Here is a 23,877-nt window from a genome sequence, read left to right as displayed (position 1 = left end):
GTTGACATTAGTTGGTCAAGAATGGCTGCAAACTATTAGGTGATTTAGGTCCCTATCTTAAACAGAAGAGGTTAGGAGAGGATCTCTCCTGTCTACCAGAGTACCAGAGGTATCCTGCACGCTTTTGATATTTTGTTTTCTGTCAAGTGAAGTTGTATAATACCAGTAATTAGCTAGCGTAATTGGATTGTTAGATTCTGCCGTAGTGTTGGCTTACTTACATGGTTCAGACTGCTTTGCTCAAGTCAACAATTCGACAATATTACACTGAGACGTTCTATGAGCTCTTAAACTTATCATATGTACTTTTATTGTTACAACCTTAGCACTGTTATTGATTTCAAAGTTAAGCAAAGAGAGAGATAAGAAGCAAAAATAAAGAGGAAAAACAAAAAAAAAAAAACAAAACTACACATCTTCAAGGGCTAAACCACTCCACAAGCATGGAAACTGAGGCTTCAGACGAATAGCGTGTCAAAAGTGAGTTGGCACGCACGACTCGGCCGAAAACAGGAGCTAACAAGGTTGACGAGCTCATCCCTCCTTTCACTTGGTTAACCCCAACATCAGTGCTTGATGAGGCCGATGCATTTGACGAAAGGGTTTGATCCTTCTGGCTCTGCTCCTTGGTCTCATTACTCCATATATCCACCAGCGCAGACATAACTCGAAATCTTCAACAAGTGTAGATCAAAGATAGAGAAATCTTCAACTTCAAGTACTTCTGAAATTAGAGAGTGAGATATTGTTCTGAAACTTGGATTGTTTTGAAGATAGGAAGTAGTTATCCTCGATAATTATATAAGAAGCATGCACACAGTACAGGCACGCTTGAAGAAGAAATACTGTTGGCTTTGATAGAAACAAGCAGCCACATTGGTCGGTTTCGTGATGTGTCTAGTTTCTTGATTCTTATCCAAAGTTAAAAAGTCCAAAACCACAGCAAGCTAGTGGTATTACGCTGTTACCAATTTTTAAGAATGGATGGATAGAAAACAGTGGCCATTAGTCATTACCAAGAAAGTTATACTTCACTTCTTCACTGCCCTCCAGTCGAAGACTAAAATAAAAAGGATTGGATTGGATTTACCAATTTACCTAGGACATACTTGAGACTAAAATATCAGTAGTAATAAATTGGACCGAAAATTCTTATATTCGTCTATTTTTATTTTGCAGTTTGAACTACTGTAGATAATTAGGGACAACAGTAAATCTATATTGGAGGAGAGAAAAATACACTAGTATGGAAAGTTTATATATTAAGTAGCATAGGAGCAGCTGAAATCCGTTTTTGTACCATTAACTTAATTGTGAAAGGGTATATCAGAGTAGGACTGAATGCCAATATCTGGCTAGTTTATCAGAGAACCTTATTTAGCAATTGATCTCTCTTTAATAAGAGCTACATTCTTAACTTACTATACCAGAGTAAAAAGGGCAAAGATGTTGAACTTCCCCGGCCAGTATCAAACAAAGAGATTCCCAGACCAAAAAGGAAGAGCTGGTCGACAAGCCGTTGACGAAATTAAGAATTTCCTATATTGTGGATGTTTGATACTTTTGATATTCCTGCGTGTGAGGTAAGATCTTCTAAACCAAATGCAACCTGTGCAAAAGTGAGCTGATTGCCTACAAAATGAGGAAGACATCCTCAGATCAGTAATTGCCAAAAAGAACGGGACAACTTGGCTAAAGATGTATTACCCATTGAACACTGAAGAGCAATGCCAGAAAATACAACTAGGCAATTAGGCATAGTAGACGAGGACAAAGAGTAATCACTCACTGGTACTAATTTGTGATACAGACTCCTTGTTGGGAGTAGCAGTGCTTCTCGTGATACTGACAATTGACACAGACGAACAACGGTGTTGCACCAGGCCAGCTTGCTGCTAAAATCTGAAATCTTCTTCAAAGTGCTTCACATGGCATTCTCCTGCCAGTCTGCCACAATGGTGTCTGCGAAGTTGTTCCATCTTTATAGGGCATTAAAGCAGGGAAGACAGCTTAGCAACCACCAAATACAAATAACACGAGTTCCACACGAGACAGCTTCTCATGCCACATGCATAATCTCACCCAAGGTACCACAATTTAGAGGGAGATAACACTTGAAAAATTTTAAGTTATCCTCCACCAAAGACACAGCTGGCCATTCTAGAAAGGGCAAGGTTTAATGAACCAGATATCACCAACAACTGCAGCTATTAGACATTGACGGCCAATTTCTTACGAAATAATCACTATTGCGCATTCAAATGATCAGGAGATGTGAAGCCAAAAGAGATGGGATTGCTGAAGCAACTAATGCCTTGCCCAGCGTAAGAGGCTCCATTCTCAATTCTCTGATTTTGCAAGGCAAAAACGGATTAACCAACCCTATTCTAAATTAATACGCCTCGTACATATAGAAGGCAGCAGCTTCACAAGTTCAAATCCATGGTGTCCAACCTTCATACATGTTGCAAAGATTGTCTACACTAGTGGCTTGCTTAAGTAGATAGTCCACTTGTTCGGAGATACTAATTTCTCTGAGAATACACAAAGGTCCACAGTCATATCAATTATTACAACCAATCTAACATAATAAGATCTCCAGAAGAAGAAGTTACCTGTTGTCAGATATATCTCGACCATCTAGTTTCAACTCAACTCGTCTCAAGATTGACATTGCATAAGGGTTTTTACCTAGTAAAAAGACCAAAATATACACAGATAAGGTATGGCAAGCGCGACTTGAGAGCAATTATGTATCTTCATAGATTAGAAGTTGACACAGAATATTTACTCTTTGTCCAAAAAATAAATTTATATTCATCATGTCCCATTACAAGAGAACTAGCACTCCCCCATCCTCATTTTCTATTTTCTCAGCGGAATACCTTTTGCTCTGTATAAGTCATACACCTGTTAATGTAAAATTTACATTTCAAAAAGTTTTCACAACTAATTTCACGTCCTGGGAGATGGAATCTTGATTTAAATCAAGTATTCCACAATTTGTTACATGGAGGGAAGAACAAAATGTAAGCATAGAAGAGCTGGACAAGGAAAGTTAGCCTTCATAAACAAAGTGGTCTACTGTTGCACCCCTTGTTAAATTATTTCCCCTTCTACCCCTTGAATGGCTAATTGCACTGGAACATTGGGATTATATTTGCTCCTTATCATGAAGCTGAAGGTTCCTCAACCAGACAACAGAAAGAACTACTGTCCTCTTCCTTCCCCTCAACTCATTGACGAATATTTTTAATCTTGTAATGCGCTTACTAGTCTAGCACTCGCTGTCATCCAATACTCCATAATCATCTTTTCTACTTAATTATCCATTTAATTGTGTTTTTAATTCCAAATATATAAAAAAATGAAAAAAAAAAAAAAAAAAAAAGTGAGGAAAATATAACCAAGGTAGGCACTTTTGGTGAGCAAGGGCTAGATAGAAACAGCAAATATACACACTAAGGAGAAAAGGAAAAACAAACACGGTGCAGGTAAAAGATTTAATGGGATAAGCATGCTCACCCCTGCCCACTCGACTAGAAGCATGTGTAGCATCACGAGTTTCGTCCTTAATTATAATCTTGTTCAGTGAGGATATTTCATCTTTACCCCCAAACACCACCTCTCTGTTCTCATTTGAAGGATGTGAAGTATCAGGACAGACACTGACAGGTTCATCACTTGGTGATGCTGGAGCCAGTGGATATTCATTTAGGTCACTTGGTGCTGACTTGAACGAACCAATATGAGCGTTATCTGCGTCCGTAAATTTTGATCTGTGCGGAGAATCCAACATTTCTTGGCTATCAGCTTGAGAGTAAGGGGTGGTATTTTGATCTCTGCTACTAGGTCCGTGCAAAAGCTGTTGCTTTATATCTTCTTGATCAATGAAGCTACCTGGAAGACTCATTTCAGGCAAGGAAATGCCAGAATCTGTACTACTACTGCAGATACTATCTGGTGGAGATAACCATCCTTTATCTTCCAAAGGAAGTCCAATGCCAACAAAATCTTTGGTGCTCTCACCATTTGACATGGAGAGGTTCTCTCTCTCCTTGTCATCAAACCCAGTAGCATCAGCAGCAAGATCTGGCCTTGATACATCAGTTACTGGCGATTCTACTTCCTGGCTTTCTCCTAGTCCTTCAAGAGCCTATAAGAGATAAAAGAAAAAGAGTTTGTTTTTAGATAAACAATCTATTCTCCTTGATGTCAATATATAATTTCTGACAAGACTGTGACTATACTTTATGAAGATTCCCAGCATGGAGACTTGCAGTTCGTGCAAGCCTGGTCAACATAGAATAGAGCCCCTTCACAGATGAAGTAAGTGAGGGCACCAAGGGATCTAAGGTCTGGCAAGCCTCCCTGATTTTTAGAGAATAGGACTGGTATATGGCTTGTCCATGAATCGGAGATATTTCCATCTTGGTCTCTCTTTCCCTACATATAGCATCAGTCATAGCAGCTACATCTTTGGACAATACTGTTTCCAGTGGAAGAAGAATTGCATTTGCCTGCCCAAGATGTAAACAAACAGCTTATATAGCGGTTATCATAGTTAGTAAACTACGGGATATGTATAATACAGAAAAAATACGTGTATTATTCAGACAATGTCATTTAACAGTTCACTGAAAAGTTCCGCAAAGCATTTTCAATTAATTTATCAACAAATTTTAAATTCTAAAATATTAATTTAATATCATTTGTGCGATGACGTGTAAAATATGGAAGAAAAAAAAGTAAAAAATTGGTTATAATACAAATATATTACTTTTTTAATCAAAAGTACGGAAAATTTAATGTACCATTCAAAAGTACAAAGTACGAAAAATATATCAGTGCGTGCATTATACAGAAAATTACTAACAAAGGTGGTTATCAACATAAGTAGTAAATCATACAATGTAGAAACATTTATCATCCTGAACACCAGGAACAAATAAAACTACAATCAGCAAATACCAAAGAAAAATAAAAACCCAAAAAAAAAAAAAAAACATAGATAATTAAGATGTTAAAACATTAAATATGGGACGAGGGAAACCTTCGAAAGGTCTTCCACAAGAGAACGATGAACTGCAGCAGCCTCCTTTCCTAGACCGTGAACATCATGTAGATCTTCAGTTATTGCAAGGACCTGATGAATGTAAAAGTATTAGCCATATAAGAAACCATCCCTCACAACGGGAGAGTTAATAAAAATACAAAGGAAATTAAGTCACATTGGATAGCAGCCCTTAAGAAATCATAATCGCAGAAGAAAACAAAGGACCACGACTTAAATTGATAGAAGGGTTCATACTAGAGATGTACAATGCTGTTTCATTTATATATATTATGAAGTTAGTAAGCAACCTGTTAATCGCCTGTGTCTTAGGGACAAATAAATATGCTAAAAGAAAGGACATTCATATTTTTATTAATTTTTTGATCCCAGAATCCGTTTCGCAGACCAGGGGTTGAAATTGAGGCAACCTGCCAAACCCTACAAATCTTTATGAGACAAGGAAGTGAAGAAACCCTAGCAAATAGCAAGATAGGTACCATGAGGATGTTTGAACCAAAGACCACATGGGTAAAAGAAACAATATTCATATAGAATATTTGTCCCAGATGCGTATATTAGAACAAATACCAATTAAGTTGTATTAATATTTAATAATAAAACTTCAAAGGATGTAACTTGTAAACTTTACCTCTTCAAGCATAAAACCGCATTCAGAAGTTAAAGTAGAATGACGATTTGAAACACCAGCATATGCCATCAGTGCAACACTGGCTTCACATGCACAATCCCTCATTGCAAGAACCGTGCTCTGTAAATCACCTGTCGAGTATAAAACCAGCATATCAGATGATTTATAGATACATAATACTGATGGTTTTGTGTCTGCCTGTCTGTCTGTCCGTGTGTCGATTGTGAACATGATAGAATTATAACAATATGTATTCATTTATTTTCATAAGAAATATCTACTACTAATGTAAGTGGAAGATATTTAGCATGTATGAAAGAGAAGGTATGACCTGAAGCTGACTTTGCTTTGAGAGATGCAATATTAAGTTCGTTGGTTGCAGAAGACAATCCACTGGAAGCAGTTTCCATTGTGCTCTGTGCAAGCTTCCATTCTTGTTCAGTGCCTAATACATGAAACAAGAGTTTATACTTTCACAACTCATATGGACATCAAATAGGTGCCAAAAATAATCACTTTAATATTACAAACTCACGAGCAAAAGAGTGGTAAGTGATATCCAATCTTTTTAGTGCATTCAAGTAAGCTTGCTGCCACGTTCTACAATCACCACCAGACCTGGCCGTGTAGATCTCTCCCGGAGACCAGAAAAGGCCATCTCGTGATGCCTCAAACTCCAGTACAGACATACAAATTTTTATTATATCCGATGCCTTTTCTCTACCTTGCCATAGTAGTTGTCGCCGCCTCGTGAGATGGTCATGAAATTCAGGAGGAATTCCAGAAGTCTTGCTTGAACCATTTCCAGTTGCACTGGAATTTGGGCCACCACAGGCCCATCCCATTGCTCTCTCAAGCTGCCCTTCAGCTGTAAGGGAACTTCGTTCACAAGCTTGGAGTGACTCTATAGACCTGGCTATCTTTGACACAGAAGACTGTAAACTTTCCAGCATATTAGGCCTGTTAAGGTTCAAGACAATAGGATGTAAGCTATCATCACCACCAAGAAATTTCTGAAACATGACCCTGCTACTGTATGAAGGAGTCAAAGCAGCATCATGCATCCATTCCATCTGAGCAATCTCCAGGCCAGTCTTGCAAAGAGCTTCTCTGAGTTCATTCACCTGCCTTTTCATTACAGATACAGCTACCCTTGCTGCTCTGGTAGTTTCATGTGCATTGCAGAATTCCTCGAGCATAAGTTGAACCTTTTCCAGGGCCCCAACGTCTTTTTGCACTTGATCAAGAGCAACCTCCTTTGTAACCTCAGTCAGTTGCTTCAGACGTTCGATTTCTTTATCTAAGCTAGCCAATAAACTAGGACCAACTCGTTCTTTCAGGTATCTACGAAGATGTTCTTGAAGTTGCATTTCAAGCTTTCTCTTAACAACATTGAAGAGCTGGTCAAACCCTAAAGTCTGATCCATATATGAAGCTACATCATTCATGCATGAATCAAGAAACGAATCAATAACACCAATTTTCCAAACAAAGAAAGAATGGAGATGCAATAAGCTTCCAAGCTTCCAAACGTATTCAGATATTGGATACCCTGAAGTCAGTAAATCTGTTAAATTAGGAACCTCATTTGAATGCGAAGTATAAGAACCTCCAATTGATGACAATACTTTATCAATTGCTTCCAACTCAGAAAAAGGCTTAACAAGCAGGGCAAGTAGCACCTTGCTTTTTGAGGCATGCAGCTCTCTTTCATCTTTGACACCAACTAGAGACTGAAAATGGTGCGCAGAAGTAGTCAGGGCATTCTTTATATCAGTTTCTCTTCTTATGAGGGCAGTCGTGCGCAAATCCCTCTGGTTCCAAGTTTGATGGAGTTGGTCTAGCTGCGCCCTACAGGCTTCTTCTTGGGAGGCAAGCTCCTCCGCCTCTTCCCATGAGAGATGATCCCTACCTTTCATAGCAGCTTCTTCAAGAGCCAGCTGCTGCTCAGTTATGAGGCCAACCCTAACAAAGTAGTTCTGTTCCAGTTCAACTAAAGATGCCCTCTCCATCTCTACCTCAATAAATTGCTCTAGTACCGTATCAATTGAACCCCGAATTTGTGAGATCAATCCAAATGCATCCATGACTTCTGGATTCAGTGAAACTGCAGATCTTATTACATCTGGAAGAACAGCTTCAGTCATTTGCCCAATTAAGCTTTTGAAGGAAAGTAAAATGGTTTTAAAAATGGCAGCCCAATTTCTATCAGAACCATAGCCTGGATGGCCTTTGTCTGTGTCACCAGTAAGAAAATCTCTACCAATCAATTGCTGTAACTCATTAACAAACCCTGCTAAAAGTATGCATTTCTCTACTTGCTCTTCAAATCCAGAGAAAATAGTTTCAAATTCATAATTAATCTGATTGGCAGTAGTTCTTCTTTCAGTTGAGTCGCTGAATATGTTGAGCACCTTGAGCTTAATCTCATTATACAGATAACTGGCAGCTGTATTTAAAACAAATAGGACTTTCTCCCTTTTCTCATTCAGCTCCCCATGCAATCTAGCATCTTTTGTACCATTCCCATCATATTTTGATTGCCCAAATTGGATGGAGGAAATAGCATCTTCTTTCTTTGCAATACCAGCAGATTGCATGTATTTCATAAAAGCAGACAAAAGTCGGTCCTTTGCCTGTGATTCAGTCTCTGAGCCAATTGAGTGCACTAGCTCAGCACACTCTGCTTCCAGCTTCTCTATCTCTAGGGAATACTTCTCTACTCTACGGCACAGATCATCATGTCTCTGTTTGATAGAATCAAAATTGTCCCCATATTTGGAAATAAGCTCAGAACCCTGTCTTCTAGCAAGAGAGAGTATATCGGAGGAAAGAGCACCAACAGACAGCTGCAAAATCTGTGACCAACCATGAACTGCACTTGTTGTAATGTAATTTAGTGGCAAAATTCTTTGCAAAGCCAAAGAATATACTTCAAGAGCGGCTGTGGCAGAAGAGAGTCCATCATCTAATTCAGATACTAGTTGAGCAACCTCCCTATCAATATCATAGCACTGTGCTTGTGTAGGCTCAGGAACAATGGTCAGTGGAACCCCAGCCACCAGAACTGCTGATGTTAGAGACAAATTTTCTTGCATACTACTAAGCTTTAAGAAGGCATTAATTTCTTGAAGTAAATTGCTACGTAAAGCATCAAGGATCCTTCCATGTTGTTCCATCCAGGTTGCTGCCTCTTGAGATTTCTCAGCAACCAAGGCTTTCGCTTGCGCAAATTCTCGAGCCTGAATTTCAAACAAGGCACGGATTTTCTCTGAATTACTAGTTGCGTCGGAAACAATGGACTTTGCAGTTGTCTCATGCAGAATTAGGTTAGATCTCTCTTGATCAGCTCGATAAAAGAGTGTAGACGCGAGTTCATATTGGTTTAGAACATTGGCAAACCTCTGGTAAAACATTTCCCAAAAGTGAAAAAAAAAAAAAAAAAAAAAAAAGGACAAGTCAGCAAAATATAAAAGAAAGTAAGTAATTACCCCCCCCCCCCCCCCCCCCTTTTCTCTCTTTTCCCCTCCCCCCCAAACACACACACAAAAAAAAAAAAAGGAGAGACAAATATCAAGGACCATACCTCAAGAGCAGATTCAACAGCTGGTAGAGTAGACAGTAAAAGATCATGATGTTCCTGGTTACAATTAAAAGACGCAAAACATAAATGACATAATCAAAGAAGTTCCAAATCTATGCATACAAATGGACTTTAATCAAAGGACTGGTGTTATGGACAGAGAGAATAAAAACAGATAAATTTGTCCGATTCTGAAATAGATTCGAAAGAAAAGACTAGAACTTCAGTACATTTTCAGATATATGATAAAAGAAATACACACGGACACATATAAATATAATGTACTAAGTTCAAATTCTAGGTATGGTCAAGATGGGTTTCCAGCCATCTTGAAATCCCAAGCGATCAGGGTTAAAAAATAATAATAATAATAATAATAAAGAACAAAAGTCAATGCTGAGTTCAAATCCCAGGCTGAGACATCCTAAGTTCGAATACCAACAATTACAAGACCCCAATATAAGTTTCGTTTGATGGAAAATTCTACAATGTGTTAACGTATGACATGCATACAATTGCCTTAAAAGTGGTAAAATGAGTCCTCAAAATAGTAATATTAGTCCTTAAAATAGTAACATGAGTCCTTAAAGTGGTAAATTTTCTTAGTTACCACATGAGTCCTCAATATAGTAATATTAGTCCTCAAAGTGGTAACATGAGTCCTTAAAGTGGCAAATTTTCTTAGTTTACCATATGAGTCCTCAAAATAGTAATATTAGTCCTCAAAGTAGTAACATGAGTCCTTAAAGGGGTAAAAATAGTTGATGTATGAGAAATGTTAACATACCATAGCTTTATCCTTGTTTGATATAGGCTGTGAAAAGATGATAGACCCACATATGACGGGAGTGTTATGAGTACAACAGAAACTATCCAAATTGCAGGTAATTGTAACAATAGTGGTAAACCAACAAACATTATCAGAACTAAGACCATAACGAAGGCATATAGAAGCTTTACTCTTAGACTGAAAACATACCTGTAACGGGACACGAATTTCCTGCACACGAGATGCAAATAAACTCAGACTGACAGCCAACTCCATGCCCTTCCTTTCTTCACCGCCAATTGCAGCATCATCATGAAAATCTCCCCGTGTCCATTCCACCAGAGGGTCCCAAACAAACACTTCTAGTAACATCAAAAGTATGTCTTTGTTCTTCCTCAAAACACCAATAACCGATTCACAGTTTGACCTAAAGGTACCTTCTATTCCAGTCATCCCTAATGCAGCTTCAATGGTTTGTGTAAGGCGGAAGGGTACAATTTCTGGAATTTTTAGTCTTTGCCCTTTATCAAAACAAACATTGTAATCAATATGTACCATATCACCACTACAGAAATCCATGAGGATATTATCCAAGTGTCTATCCCCAAGGCCAAGAATGTGACCCACCATGCTCATGGCAGCAACACTTCCAGAAAACCTACAATTTAAAGTACAAGTAACATTAATTTGTTTACAACATTAATTCCTAAAAATAGATAAATAAATATTAAACAAATAATGGAATGTGATCTATACCATAGATCACAATGAAAATCACATCACCTACTAAAATAAAACAAAATGAAAAAGGAAGATGATCATGAAACTAGAACATATTAACACTTTTGTGGTACTTAGCTCACCTTTCAAATTGAATTACTAATTCAACACCACAAAATATAACTTAAACCTAGTGTTCAGTAAACAATGTATTGGTGACCAGTGTGAGGTCCCAATTGTGAGGTTCAATTTTACTTTTTCCCGACAAATGAAGGCTAAAAGCCCAAACAAGCAAACCGACAAGGAAATTAGCGCAGAGCACAGCTACAAATAAGTCTAATTTTAGAGAATCCACATAAATTATCAAGGAACTGCTCATGACTTGCGAGGGATCTCCTCAAAGATTGTGCACTCCATCAATGATCATATAACTCTCATGATTCCATTATATAAAATTATATTTAATTGAATTAAGAGAGAGAAGATGAGACCATGGACAACACTTTTTTGTCAGTGACTCAACAGTTCAACGTATAAAAAGACTATACTTTAAAGCATCATATTCAAAGAACAACTGGAAGTTCCTATGACAATGCATGTAATAGATGCGAAGCAGGTTCTTAAGCTTACTTTTTTGTCAGTGACTTGACAGTTCAACGTATAAAAAGACTACATTAAAGCATCATATTCAAAGAACAACTGGAAGTTCCTATGACAATGCATGTAATAGATGCAAAGCAGGTTCTTAAGCTTTGCTAACTATATAAACTAATGCAATGGTGTTATTACCTAAACAAAACATTGAACAGTTTCTTGGGATTTGTAGTTACCTTTTCTGTTTCGAGCTAAAGGATTTAAATCCTTCACTAGCACACCAGAGTTCTTGATAAAGAAGCTGTCTAGGAGTCTCCTTCATAAGATCCATGAGAACTTTACGCTTCACCTCATGAGGCCAGTCTCTTCGTGAAATTACTCTCCTTATACCTTTCTCTTTGAGTGCTGGTATGATTTTACCATAGAACATGTCACTAGGTCGGGGAACAGCTGGAGGAACAGAGCCTTTTGAATTGTCACCACCTACTGCTGAGAGCTGCGCTAGTTGGGTGCGGTTTTGCCAAGACTTAAAGACACTGTATATACTAATCACATTACCCACCCACTGGATAAGACCAGCCCGGCCACTAATTGGAGTCACAGAATAATAGCGAATACCAAGAAAGTGACTATGAGTTGCGACTGAGGAATGCAGAAAACCGTTGATAGCTTGCAAGAGCTGCATGATTCTGGCATCAAGCCGGAGATCTTCCCTTCCCTTCAAAAGATATGTGTACTTTTGACCATCAGAACCAAGAATAACAAGTTTCTTAGGCTTAGTCTTTGTTGATATGATAGCCACGTCCTCAGAGAAAGAAGCAATGGTAACAATTCCTTGAAGATTAGCACTGAGACCTCTGTCAGATTCAGAGACTGTATCTTGCTTTTCAAGACCAGGCATTGGAACATCAGACGATGATAGTAGAGCCAATTGTGGTGCGACTTCTCTTAAACAAATTGATGACTTCCTTTGATAAGATGCCAAGGAGGCAGCAATAATATCAAATGGACGCCATGCATCTCCAAGTGCTGTAGCAGATGCTGGAGGTGTCTTGAAGGCTGTGATGGCCGATTTCAACCGATCTTTATATTCCTCATGGAACCATACCTCATGAGGTGTTTCAGGTTTCCGAGATGTGGAAGATAGACGACGTTCTAAGGCCACAACAATAGGAGCCATCATGGCTGAGTATTTCGCGGCATTTATCTTGTTCTTCTCACTCTGGCTAAGAGTGATATTTTCTGCAATTCGTGCAGCTTCCTCCTTTAGTACATTTATGCGCCTCGTCACATCTGAAAGCAAATTAAGACCAAAAAAAAATTTAAATATGGTGCAAAAATGGTGTTGTCTAGTGGACAAATACTGAGGAATCAGAACCTAACATGCATCTAGGCAGCTCATTTGTGATTAAGGCCTGCATATTAGTCACTGATATATAACTTCGTATACAAATTACATAAGCTTGACAAGAGAAGATTTCACCTTCTCTCAGAATTTTATACATCACCCAAAAACTATATTGCAAACAAGGCCTCATATAAGCAAGGTCAAACATACCTGTGTGAAGATCTTGGAGTGTGCTGAGCCATAGCTCCTCCCAAAGAACAGTAACATTTCCTAGCTCATTTATCACGAGCTGGACATCCTGAATCAGTCTTGGGTATAGTTCACTCTGCATGTAACATGATCATGCTTAAAACATCTTATATTTCATGTTCAAGCAAGTGATGATTTGGAATCTGAGTGAATAAAGTTTCGCACAATTAACATGATTTACAAATATAACTCACATAATTTTTACACAAAAAAAAAAAAAAAACATACATAATATGACTAGAACATCTAATGCATACAGAAGCATTAGAATATAGTAATTACAATGTCGTTATTTATTCAGTAGTTATCGTGTGCCTTTTCTGTTCCTAATGATGACTTTGTCCTCAAAATTTCAGATCTAATGTGAACTAGCCCCTGAAAATGAGCTACGCGCATGCAAATTGCCATTCTTTAAACAATTTTTTTGTTGAAAAAAAAATCTTATTCTTTTTTTTTTTCTTTTGTATTGTGTCAAGATCAGAGTTTTCAAAAAGTCGACTAATTAAAACCTGATTAATTAAAAACAATGTTTTCGATGTCTTACTTTTTCATGGACCCACATGCCATGTGAGAGAAATTCTCTTCATATGTATTGTTAATAAAATTTTATGACTGCTTCCTTTCAATATTTATTTAACAAAAGACACTCTTGGATTTTGAATGCTTACCAAAACCCACATAATATACATACAAACATAGATAATTTTATGTTAGAAATATTCTGACGCACTAATCTTGAAAGGAAGTTCGTTACCAAACAACCAAGTATGTGTTGGAGCTCCTCCGAAGGCTTCTCTTCGTAAGCATTCACATCAACTAATGTCGGGTAGACGATGGACCAAGGAGATTGTTTGGCCAGCATCATCAATAAGCCCTCCAACTGCTTCCGTACCACTTGCTCAGGATGAGAACTTAACCGAGCAAACAATTGGGGGGTGACCTCCTAGAAGTGACGATTGGAATCAGAGAGAGATCAAATCATCCTCATGTTAATTAGCAGGCTGGAAATAAACTAGGGAAGAGCAGCTTACCTGCCACGGTGACAAAGGAACTGTTGAAAGAGCAGGTTCAAGTATATCTTTCAACTCAGCTCCATAATTGAGAAGAATATGCAGGACATACAATGTGGCCCTAAGAGTATAGCTGCCAGTTTTTTGTTTCATACGTTCAGGACCAGAGTCAACCAAACCACTATTGCAAATTTTGGCAGATGAATATGAAAGATACTGTATAAATCCTTGAGCTGCGTGGCCAAAGAGGGACACTCTCCTCCTCCTCAAAGACCACCACACAGCTACTAAATCATTGACAACAGAAATTATGTCGTTTTCATTTAAGCCAATATTGGCATGAAGGAAGCAGATCTTCAACTGAGAAGCTAGAGCAGCAGAAAGGCAATCTTCACTTGAGTCTTCAACACCAGGTGCCCTAGAAACAGTTTCAATAATATTCACTACTTGCAGAACCAATGCCATCACAGTGTTGTCATTTCTTGGTGCAGCAGAATCAATAGAAAAGCTCAACTCTCCCTGTTCAGCAGTGAAACCCCCATCATCCTTATTCTGGAAGAGCTGTAAAATCAAAGATTTTACTTTTATGATCTCACCTTCAGTTAGGTTGAATCTCTCAGGTAGAACTTCATTAACAAGAGAAGGAGAAAATGAGCATGAGCAAAGAGTATTTTCATGTGGGGTTAAAAGAGATTCTCTGGCTTGACTGAAACACCAGGAGGCATAAGAAATCCAGGATTTGCCCATAGTGGGGCAAAGATGAGTAGACAACTTTGTAGCTGTACCAACAAACTCCTCAACAATAGGACCTAGGGGTGGTTTAGAGATTAAAATCTCATCGACAAATGAGGGTCCCCCTTTGCTGGGAGATGAGGAATAGGCCATATCAAAATCTGATCGCATCTTAACAATAATCCCATCTAGCCTCGAATCTGAGTACTTCTGTTTAAGCCAGTTTGAGAGTTTCAAGCATGCCTTGGCTTTCAGAATACCATTGTCAGCATCAAATTCGATAGATGGTGAAGAAATCATGATAGGACTCACAAAAGACCATAGGTTGGTCAAAGCATCCTCCAAGTTGTTTTCAGCATGCATTAGCAGGATACCCTCATACTGCAGTTTCGAGATGAGGAAATCCTGGTGTCTTTCCCCAGAGCAGCTCGATATGCGATCTTTGAGATAGCTGTTTAAACGATTTGCCAACAGTAAGTTTCCTCGTTTGCGGGCCAAACTTAACAAGTTCATACAGAGCTTTAGAGTAGCTGGAGAAACAGGAGAAATGGTTTGATAAACTCGAAGAACTTTTAACCAAGGGTCACAGTCTTGATGAACTCTGCCTATTTCTGGCTGCATAAATTGGACATATGAACTTAACACAGATTGACGCTGCCTGGGTTTATCTTGGCTACCTTTAATCTTGTAAAATTCCTCAAATGCAAAGATGCAGTGCAACTGAGTCGCATGTGCGGCCACCTCTTCTAACCCATCTAGCGGCAGAACAGACAATGTTTCCTCCAGCATCGACCTGGCCTTCTCCAACTCATGTGGCACCTTATCTTCCTTTTCACCATTCTGAAAAAGCATTGCCTGTAAGAGCATCTGCTCACTTCTTTGCAAGGCCAATTTGGGATCAAGTGCGAGCTCACTGCTACTTTTAGGTGTCAAACCAAGGCATGCCCATGCTGCCTGATATTCACCCTCATCATACTGTGCCAAGGCATGAATTGCATTAATTTCATTGCCAGTTGTCGTTAGCGCACCGCAATAACTCTTCCCAGCATGCTTGGCACGAAGTGTCTGCAACTCCAGTAACCAGGATTCTAATGATTTCCAATCACAAACAGAAGTATAACACTCAATGATACGTGCAATGACAAATTGTACACCATCAGAACCCAAGGAACTCAGTGACTCCTCAGTCTGTAGCAAGTGGGTAAAGTGAGCAGCAGCCTTTTCATATTTACCTTCTGCCTCATACACAAGCCCAGTAACCCATGTAATGGGTCCAGACATCCTACTGTTACTGGACTGGTTTTCCTCTACAAGAAAGGGAAAGAACGTCAACGAAACCCATTTTTCCAGACCAACTAAAGCCTCTGATTCATGAGTCTTACACAGAGCCAATGCCATGTGCCGTAAAACCCTCAATATGTCTGCAGACAATCTACCCTTGATATTATGGAGGTGCTCAGTTACTTGTACCCTAGACTTGTCATTTAAAGCTGAAGCCACAAGATTCCGGAGCTCCTGTAAACGCAGCGCGCAATAGTGAATTGTAGCATCATGGCATTGTAGAGCTAAACCAGCATTCATCATTGGCTCACATATACGAGAGAACCACTCCTCACATACTTTCTTATTAGCTCGAAAGAATAAGGAACTTGACCGAGTAGCAGGAGGTAAAACAGCAGACCCCTCATATGCATTGTATACATTTTTCTTTAGAGCCTCAACAAAATCGAATAGTAACCTCATTGGTAACAAATGAGCACCAGAAGACCCTATCATACTCAAGTTCCCATCAGTCTGTTCACTATCATACTGTAATAGGTGTGCAACGTCCAAAAGCATTCGCTCTAATGCTGCAAAAGTCTGGGTTGGCCCACCTAGGTTAGTCCGAAGCCGTGTGGAAATACAATATCTAGCAGCTTCTTGGACAGCCCACCAAGCACCAGCCAGATTATTTACTGAGCAATGTTTTTCAAGAAAACCATCATCCACTTTAATGTCCAACCACACACCAGTAGCAACATTTCCTGTTTCCTCGAGTTGACGTGCAAGAAGGTCTTTTGAACTTCTGCAGCAATGAATAAGCCGTTGGATCCAAGAAGAAAGAGGCACCTTCCATCTTTGGGATATGTAACTCAATATGGTCACCAGTTGTTGTGAGTGAAGTTGCTGAGGGAGCTGCTTCAAGGAAAACACTTGCTTCCACTGCATGTTAGAACTGTTGCCTACCTGAACAGCACCAGCCCTAGATGAAGAAGATGTCCCATAATCATGAAGCCCACATGCATACAATGTAGTAGGTACAACAATAGCAAGCAGTCTAACAAATGCATTTTTTATATCATTATCAGGATCACCGAGTTTACCCAACACCACTTCAGCCATACTATAAAAGTAAACAGGATGTACAAGCCTTGCCTGTAGTAACAGCTCCAATACTATTGCAACATGTGACCTCACTTTTGGTTCCCTATCAGATGCAGCATCCAGAATTGAGTAAAGCATGTTCCCAATAATTCTATCATTACCATACACTTCATAGAAACGAGTTTCTGTGTCTGATTTCTCATTAAAAGCAATGACATTCTCACAAAATCTTTGTACCCAATCCAGCGCAGTTACTTTAACTGTAAGAGGAGAAGAGACATGGAGAGCTTTCACAAAAAACAGACTGTACTTTCTCAGATTCTCAACAACCACAACCGAATGTTCATTCGTCAAAGACTCACTATTAAGTAATTTATCAGAGGTTACATCCATGGATGATTTTCCACTACTCTGATATGACAAAGAGCAGGTACTTAAGAATTTAACTACTGTTAACCTGTCAAACGTCTTCAAAACACTGACTTGCAAATCCACATATTCCATAATAGGCAAGTCAAAAGGATTAAATTTCTCAATAATAAACTCTACCAACTTTTCTGACCTCATAAGATATAGGGTTGCAATGTCTGGTTGGCCAATTAAACTATAACTATTACCCCCACTGAAGAAAACACATGACAGAAGAACCTTCAAATCAAATTTAATCAATGCAAACAATTCACGTTTTGAATATGTTTTAGAACATGCAAGAACCCCATCGTCATGGCCCAGGGCATTCTCCAGCATCCCTTTTAATAACTCCAGCTCCTCTGTTAATGAAGTCAGTGCTTGTTCAACAACTTCATTATTCCCATGTTGAAGCAAGAATATATAAGTGGCAGCCGAACTGCCTGTTACCAAGTGATTAGGATGCAAACGCAACTGAGAGATTGGAGCATCAAATTGCAGTATTTTCTGCACAGAGATTGGGAGAAGCCCAGACTTCTGCAAAGATAATAATTGGAGATTAGTTTTTAAAACTCCATGAACTTGGAAGGAGGTAATTCTTCCAGTTCCCACTGCTTGGTTACTATTGTCCACTTCCAAACTTTGAAATAAAATATCAACTGCAAGTGCATAAAAGGTGGAAAATCTTTCACAAAAAATTTCTGCCAGCAGAGTCAGACACTTCCATGAATCCCCAATCCATTCCAACCACCCAAATTTCCTTCCAACCATAGATAAACATCCCAACAACCGAGGAATAATTCTGTTAAGGGGTTCAGTAATTTGTTCAAGTAGATTCATTTCCAGCAACCCAGAAGCAGTGGACTGCAATACTGTTGAAAAGCATGAAAGTAATGCGAGCAGCCTTCGGAATTGTTGTTGGGTTCCATGACTTACATCCTGAATCAAAACATCCATGTCTCCTACAAACTTCGACAGCAATCCCAGAGAAAACTGCAAACTACCCACCCAATGATTCTGAAACTGTAAGAAACTATCCATTATAATTATTCTATCCGATTCGGCAAGGTCCGGTACCAACGCCCACCCGAGAAGCAGATCAACAATGTCAAGAAAATGAGGTTGGAAGTATCTAGAAAACTTCAATGAAATCAAAGTCAAAACACCGAGAAGGCGGTGCAACAGTCTCAAGGAGGTTCTCTCATCCTCAAGAAGAACTTGGCACGCTTTAAGAATTGACAAAGCATATCTCTCGATGCCGCCAACATCCCCAACGTTAAGAAACTCTCGCAGGCCGTCCAATGCCAATTCTGCGGTCCCATCTCCGGCGCTGATATTGCTAAGCAACGGCAGCGCCCAACCAATGAAGCGGTCAACCAAGCTCCCAAGCATAACATGGTTCTGTCTTCCATTTGAAGTTATAGGAATTGAACAAACCACAGCACAAAGAGCACCGTAGGCCACCGCAGCCTCTTGCCTCACCCCATAACATCTACAATCCAATTTTCCAAACAAACAACATAAACAAAAATAATTCCGGCTAGACTACATAGCTTTCAAATGTGTTCACAATCGTAAACACATGAATTTTGCATGATTCGAATCGAAAGCATAGCCATTTTAAAATCTAATCCTAAATATAAATTGAGGTATAGTATGAAGCTACATAGTTCCAATTTCAACACAGTAACCAAAACACCAGCAGCATCACTAATTTAGGATTAACAGATAAATAAAGCAAGAATGAACGATATAGAGTAAACCCTAAGAGAGAGTGAAATTGAAGAAGGGGAAGGGGTTTACTTACTTATCGGAGAGAAGCTGAGAGAAGCCCTGGGCGAGGAAAGAGGCGGAGTGAGTGACGAGGAGGGAGTTGGGAGGGTAGAGAATGGCGCGGTGGAGGGAGTTGAGGGCGGCGACTCGAGCGGAGTCATCGTCGTCGGGTTTAGAGGGGGAAGAGGAATCGTCCTTGGGAAGGGCGACGGAGAGAAGGGCGGCTAGTTGCTGCTGTTGGTGGTGGAGGCCTTGCATCATCACGCTCTGATTGCTTGACCATCTCTCATTCTCTTTCTTCTTTGCTCTGCTCTCTAATCTCTCTCTGTAATCACTCTCTCTCTCTCTGGCCTTACTGTTTGTCTTCTGCTTTCTAGTAGCTTTGCTTTTGTTTTCCGGCAAATACGAAATTCAAAGATCAAAATAATTTTTTGTATATATATATACTATCATAAATTTATCATTCTCACGCTAAAAATAAATAAATAAATAAATAAAAGACCCTTAATCCCTCATAACTCATTTCAATATTTCATTTTTAAAAATATCACCTTTTTTTTTTTTTTGGATGGATGGGGCCGAAAAGCCCGAAAAAACAACAAATAAAGATCAAAAATTACGGTCCTAGATCTAGGACTTGCACACAAATCATCAAGCAACACATTGATAATTTGCGGAGGAGGTTGCTCCATGAAATGCACTTCAAGATCAGCACCAACACCATCTTTAGAAAGCAAATCAGCAACCAAGTTTATTTCTCGATAAACATGTTGAATGTCACAACTCAAGAACTGTCTCTGCAAAAATTAAAAGCTGCAGAAAACCGACTTAAGAGGATGCAAGTCATTAACCTCACTGTTGATCAAATTCACTAAAACCTCGAAGTTACATTCAGCAATAAGATGCTGGCAATGATTTTTACTAGCCAATTGTAGACCAAGTAAGAGCCCCCGCAAGCCTTCGTTTCAAAAAAAAAAAGAGCCCCCAAGCCTTTGCCCGTAAAACAGTTCCATTACCAAGACTATCAGAAAAGCCAAAGATCTAAGAACCATTGTGATCCCTCAAAACCCTTCCTGCACCAATTTGTCCCTTTTGTCCTCTAGCTCCATCAACATTAAGTTTAAAAGAGTGGTCAGGAGGTTTAGACCAAGATACCAATGTAATAGTTTTGCTAGGATTGATAACATAACCAACATTAGCATACTTCCAATCTTTAGCCGAATCTAATATGATTTTACTAGAGACTAAAGGAGGGTAGTAGCTACCATCAAAAATTGTCATGTTGCGCCATTTCCATATGTACCAGCATGTATAAACACATACACCACACCACTTTAGTCGTCCATCATAGCAAGATCTATTGCAGTGAGTGTTAGTAGCAAACCATTCATGCATCCTAATTGCATAGTCCTTACCATAGTATTCAGGCATAGAACACCATTCCAAACATTCTTAGCAAATGCACAATCTCTATATATGTGAACAAGAGTTTCAGGATGTTCATGATAAATAGGGCAAGAAGGATCAGCAGCTAGTCTTCTTTTGACTCTTTCAATTTTAGTGAGAATTATGCCATGACATATCAATTTTTATGTTTTTTTCGATAGACTATCACCTTTCATGTTAAAAGAAAATATATGTATGTGTGTGTGTTATTTTAATCACTTATGGTTTTGATCATTTGTTTAATTTTCTTCTTAACAATTTTTGTTTTTGTTTTAATCAACAATCAATTCTCATTCAATATCAAGCTAGAATGGCACGGATACATACCTTCCCTTGCCATCATGGGCAAGTCTAGGACATGGTATGCTAGCACCACTCATTAGACAACTAGTACTCACTTATTCAAAGCGAGCCTATACACTATGAAAAGAAAACATCGTAAATAGGCAAAGTTCAAATAAAACTTAAATTTTCTCAAGCCTATACTCCAAACGACCCTAGTACCATATGTGTCGGGTATAAACATAGTTTGTTGGATCAGACCACCGGGCTCCCAAATACGAAACCCTCGAGAATTAGGTCTCCTCATTTTGGTCTACAAATGGGCTCTAATCCAAGAAAGATTCCCAAATATTTTGGACACCCAATACTTCCAAGCTGATCTAAGCTTCAGAGTTGATTTGGGCCACCCACGTAATATGGCCCACCTAACTGATTTGGGCACCCAAGTTTGATTGGGCCTCCAATTGGAGTTGGGTCTCCATAATGATCCAAACGCCTCCTTTTCTGCACCTATCCCAGTCGCTACTAATGCCTCCTCCACCCCTTGCACACTGCCTGCCATTAGCTACAGGCGACCACCGGCTGTGCTCTTGCACACGAGATCGCCAAGACTCACACATTTCTCCTCTGGGAATTAGAAGCGTATCGTGGCCCCGATCGAAGATGACATGCCCCTATGTCGCTCGCCTCGACGCTTGCAAACCAGACCATCACCACGTTGGCAGATTGGATCCCTGCCGCCTCTGTAGTTTTGATCCCAAATTCAAACACCGCCTGCACGGCAAGCCTTGTATACCAAACTCTAAGGCTTTAAGCCTTGCTCTAGGTGATCAGACCCGACCCAAATCAGTGGTTGTTTCTGCTACCATATGCTGCGCCACCATCTTCATTGCATCCTCCACAATTCTAGCCAGACCTTCACATCGATATCGCTGAGAATTCAAAAGTTTTGGATCGATCGATCCAATCCACCAGGAAGGTTGGCTTGGTTGAGTATTCATCGAAAAGAAACGACTTTGAAGGGCTGATGACAAACCATAGAGTGTGGAGAGAAAATGTCCACTTAGAGGGGAGGCCGGCCTCGGTCGCCATGGGATAAAAACAAAGCCCCGACGGTTAGGTTTTGGAGATGGGAAAGACATCCTTGCTGATTGTACTAGCCAAAAAAACAAAAACAAAAAATTTTTCTTAACAAAATGTTATGTGATTGAGCCGTTAAAAGCCAACGCTTATATATTAGAAAAAAATATATAATATGACCAACTTGTAAAATAGAGTCTAAGTTGTCCCTTTGGGGAAATTTGATAAAATTATAATGAAATATTAGCATGGCCTACGTGCAAGGATGACACGCACAAATGAATGGTCCAAATTTTTTATTTGGAGATTGAATTTGATTTTGCAAGTTTAGGGGGGTGTATTGTATATGGAATTAGTGGAACTTTTAAAGAAATCTATGGAATTTAAAAGTCTGGGTGTATTCAATATAGACTTTTAACAGTCCATGAAAGTCTTGAGGTATTCAATTAGGATGAAGTTCCACCAAAATCTAGGGGTATTCAATTAGGACTTTTAAAAATGAATAAAAGTACAGAGGTATTCAAAATATCATTCATACTTATGGAATTAGAAAATCATGGATAATCATGGACTTTGTAGTGTTAACTATACATACCAAACTCCAATAATTTTCCAGCCTCCAGACCAAAGATTTCAAAAAGTCTATCAAAGTTTTCTCTTCAAAAAAAAAAAAAAAAAGGTCTATCAAAGTTTTTCTCTCCACGCACGAAGAAGTTTGTCCTTCATCATCTCTCTTTCTTAATTTTTTGTCTTTTCTCTAATCTTTTATGAGGGTAAGGCTATGGTATGTTATTGTTTCTCATACATCAACTTTTTTTATTACTTTGAGAACTCATTTTACCACTTTAAGGACTCATTTTATCACTTGAGAACTCATGTGGTAGCTAAGAAAATTTACAACTTTAAGGACTCATGTTACTACTTTGAGGACTAATATTACTATTTTGAGGACTCATTTTACCACTTTAAGGCAATTGTATGCATGTCATACGTTAACATATTGTAGAATTTCCCCTTTTATGATATCAACCTTTTTTGATACCCAACATGTTCATTGTAGTTGTTGAATGTGATTTTTGTTTTTTTTTTTGTTCAATTGTGGTACTTTGAACCCTAATAGCAATAAAAATGATTTATGAAACCCTAAAACTCAAATATTGTGGTCTAACCCTAAGACCTTGAACCATACTAAATTTTATCTTATTAAATAATTATTCTCATTAATTTGAATTTATATTATGGTTCAAAAAAAGGTTGAACAATTGAATTTCAATTGATTGATTATAGATCAAGACATTGACCAATATTGCTACAATATATGTTAATCGGTGAAAACAAAATTGATGAGAATAATTAACCATAAACATCAAGTGATCTATATTGTATATTTATGTTGTTGGGAGATTAGGAATAAGAACAAACTCGCTAGACAGACTAACAATCATTTATTTGAGCCAATTTCTATTAGAAGATACTGGAGCATTGAAGAGACAACAAGTTATTACTTTGTTTTGTGTTTGAGCTGCATTTGTTTTAATTTTTTTTGTTTTTTGTTTTTGTTTGTTTGTTTGTTTGTTTTTTTTTTAATATTTTGTACATCTTAGGAAATCTGTAGAAGTCATTCATAATAAAATATATAGATTTTCATGAATCAATAAAAGTCTATTGCTAAAATCAATGGTTTTAAGAAATCCATAACAGTCTATCAACTTTTTAAAGAGTCTGTGGACTTTTCAAAAAGTCTGTCATTTAAAAAAAGTCTGCACAAATCCAAATACAATACACCCCCCTTAGTTCAGCTTTTCTAATTAGAT

General features: G+C 38.6%; 1 protein-coding gene and 1 pseudogene across 3 annotated transcripts; one reads left to right on the top strand and one right to left on the bottom strand.

The window, feature by feature from the left end:
• Nucleotides 1-271: 271 nt before the first annotated feature.
• Nucleotides 272-19,647, bottom strand: LOC133740112 (uncharacterized). Of its 3 annotated transcripts, none has more exons than XM_062167993.1 (16): nucleotides 19,290-19,647; nucleotides 14,000-18,974; nucleotides 13,723-13,911; nucleotides 12,930-13,044; nucleotides 11,608-12,664; nucleotides 10,268-10,715; nucleotides 9,292-9,345; nucleotides 6,241-9,109; nucleotides 6,037-6,150; nucleotides 5,706-5,836; nucleotides 5,054-5,146; nucleotides 4,251-4,520; nucleotides 3,526-4,156; nucleotides 2,616-2,691; nucleotides 1,790-2,534; nucleotides 272-1,632 (listed from the first exon to the last, which is right to left on the bottom strand). In XM_062167993.1, exons 1-15 carry the CDS (start codon nucleotides 19,514-19,516, stop codon nucleotides 2,435-2,437), a joined length of 11,349 nt encoding a protein of 3,782 aa, XP_062023977.1. In that variant the 5' UTR covers nucleotides 19,517-19,647; the 3' UTR covers nucleotides 272-1,632; nucleotides 1,790-2,434. The 3 variants fall into 3 exon arrangements, with proteins under 3 accessions (XP_062023977.1, XP_062023978.1, XP_062023979.1); XM_062167994.1 differs by having other exon boundaries at nucleotides 6,430-9,109; XM_062167995.1 differs by lacking the exons at nucleotides 272-1,632; nucleotides 1,790-2,534; nucleotides 2,616-2,691; nucleotides 3,526-4,156 and having other exon boundaries at nucleotides 4,334-4,543.
• A 2,621-nt stretch (nucleotides 19,648-22,268) lies between these two features.
• On the top strand, nucleotides 22,269-22,363 carry LOC133741624 (U6 spliceosomal RNA; annotated as a pseudogene).
• Nucleotides 22,364-23,877: the final 1,514 nt, after the last annotated feature.

This window comes from Rosa rugosa, chromosome 3 (genome assembly GCF_958449725.1).
Source record: "Rosa rugosa chromosome 3, drRosRugo1.1, whole genome shotgun sequence".
In the NCBI taxonomy this organism is placed as follows: Eukaryota; Viridiplantae; Streptophyta; class Magnoliopsida; order Rosales; family Rosaceae; genus Rosa; species Rosa rugosa.
Note: the sequence above shows the minus strand (reverse complement) of the source record. Positions and strands in the feature narration are given on the sequence as shown.

Excerpts from the sequence above, each read along its gene's own strand:
- LOC133740112 (XM_062167993.1), bottom strand. The coding sequence starts at position 19,516 with ATGATGCAAGGCCTCCACCACCAACAGCAGCAACTAGCCGCCCTTCTC. Across the intron at positions 5,147-5,705 it reads GCGGTTTTATGCTTGAAGAG|GTCCTTGCAATAACTGAAGA; the intron begins GTAAAGTTTACA and ends TACATTCATCAG. Across the intron at positions 2,692-3,525 it reads TTCTAGTCGAGTGGGCAGGG|GTAAAAACCCTTATGCAATG; the intron begins GTGAGCATGCTT and ends TCTTTTTACTAG.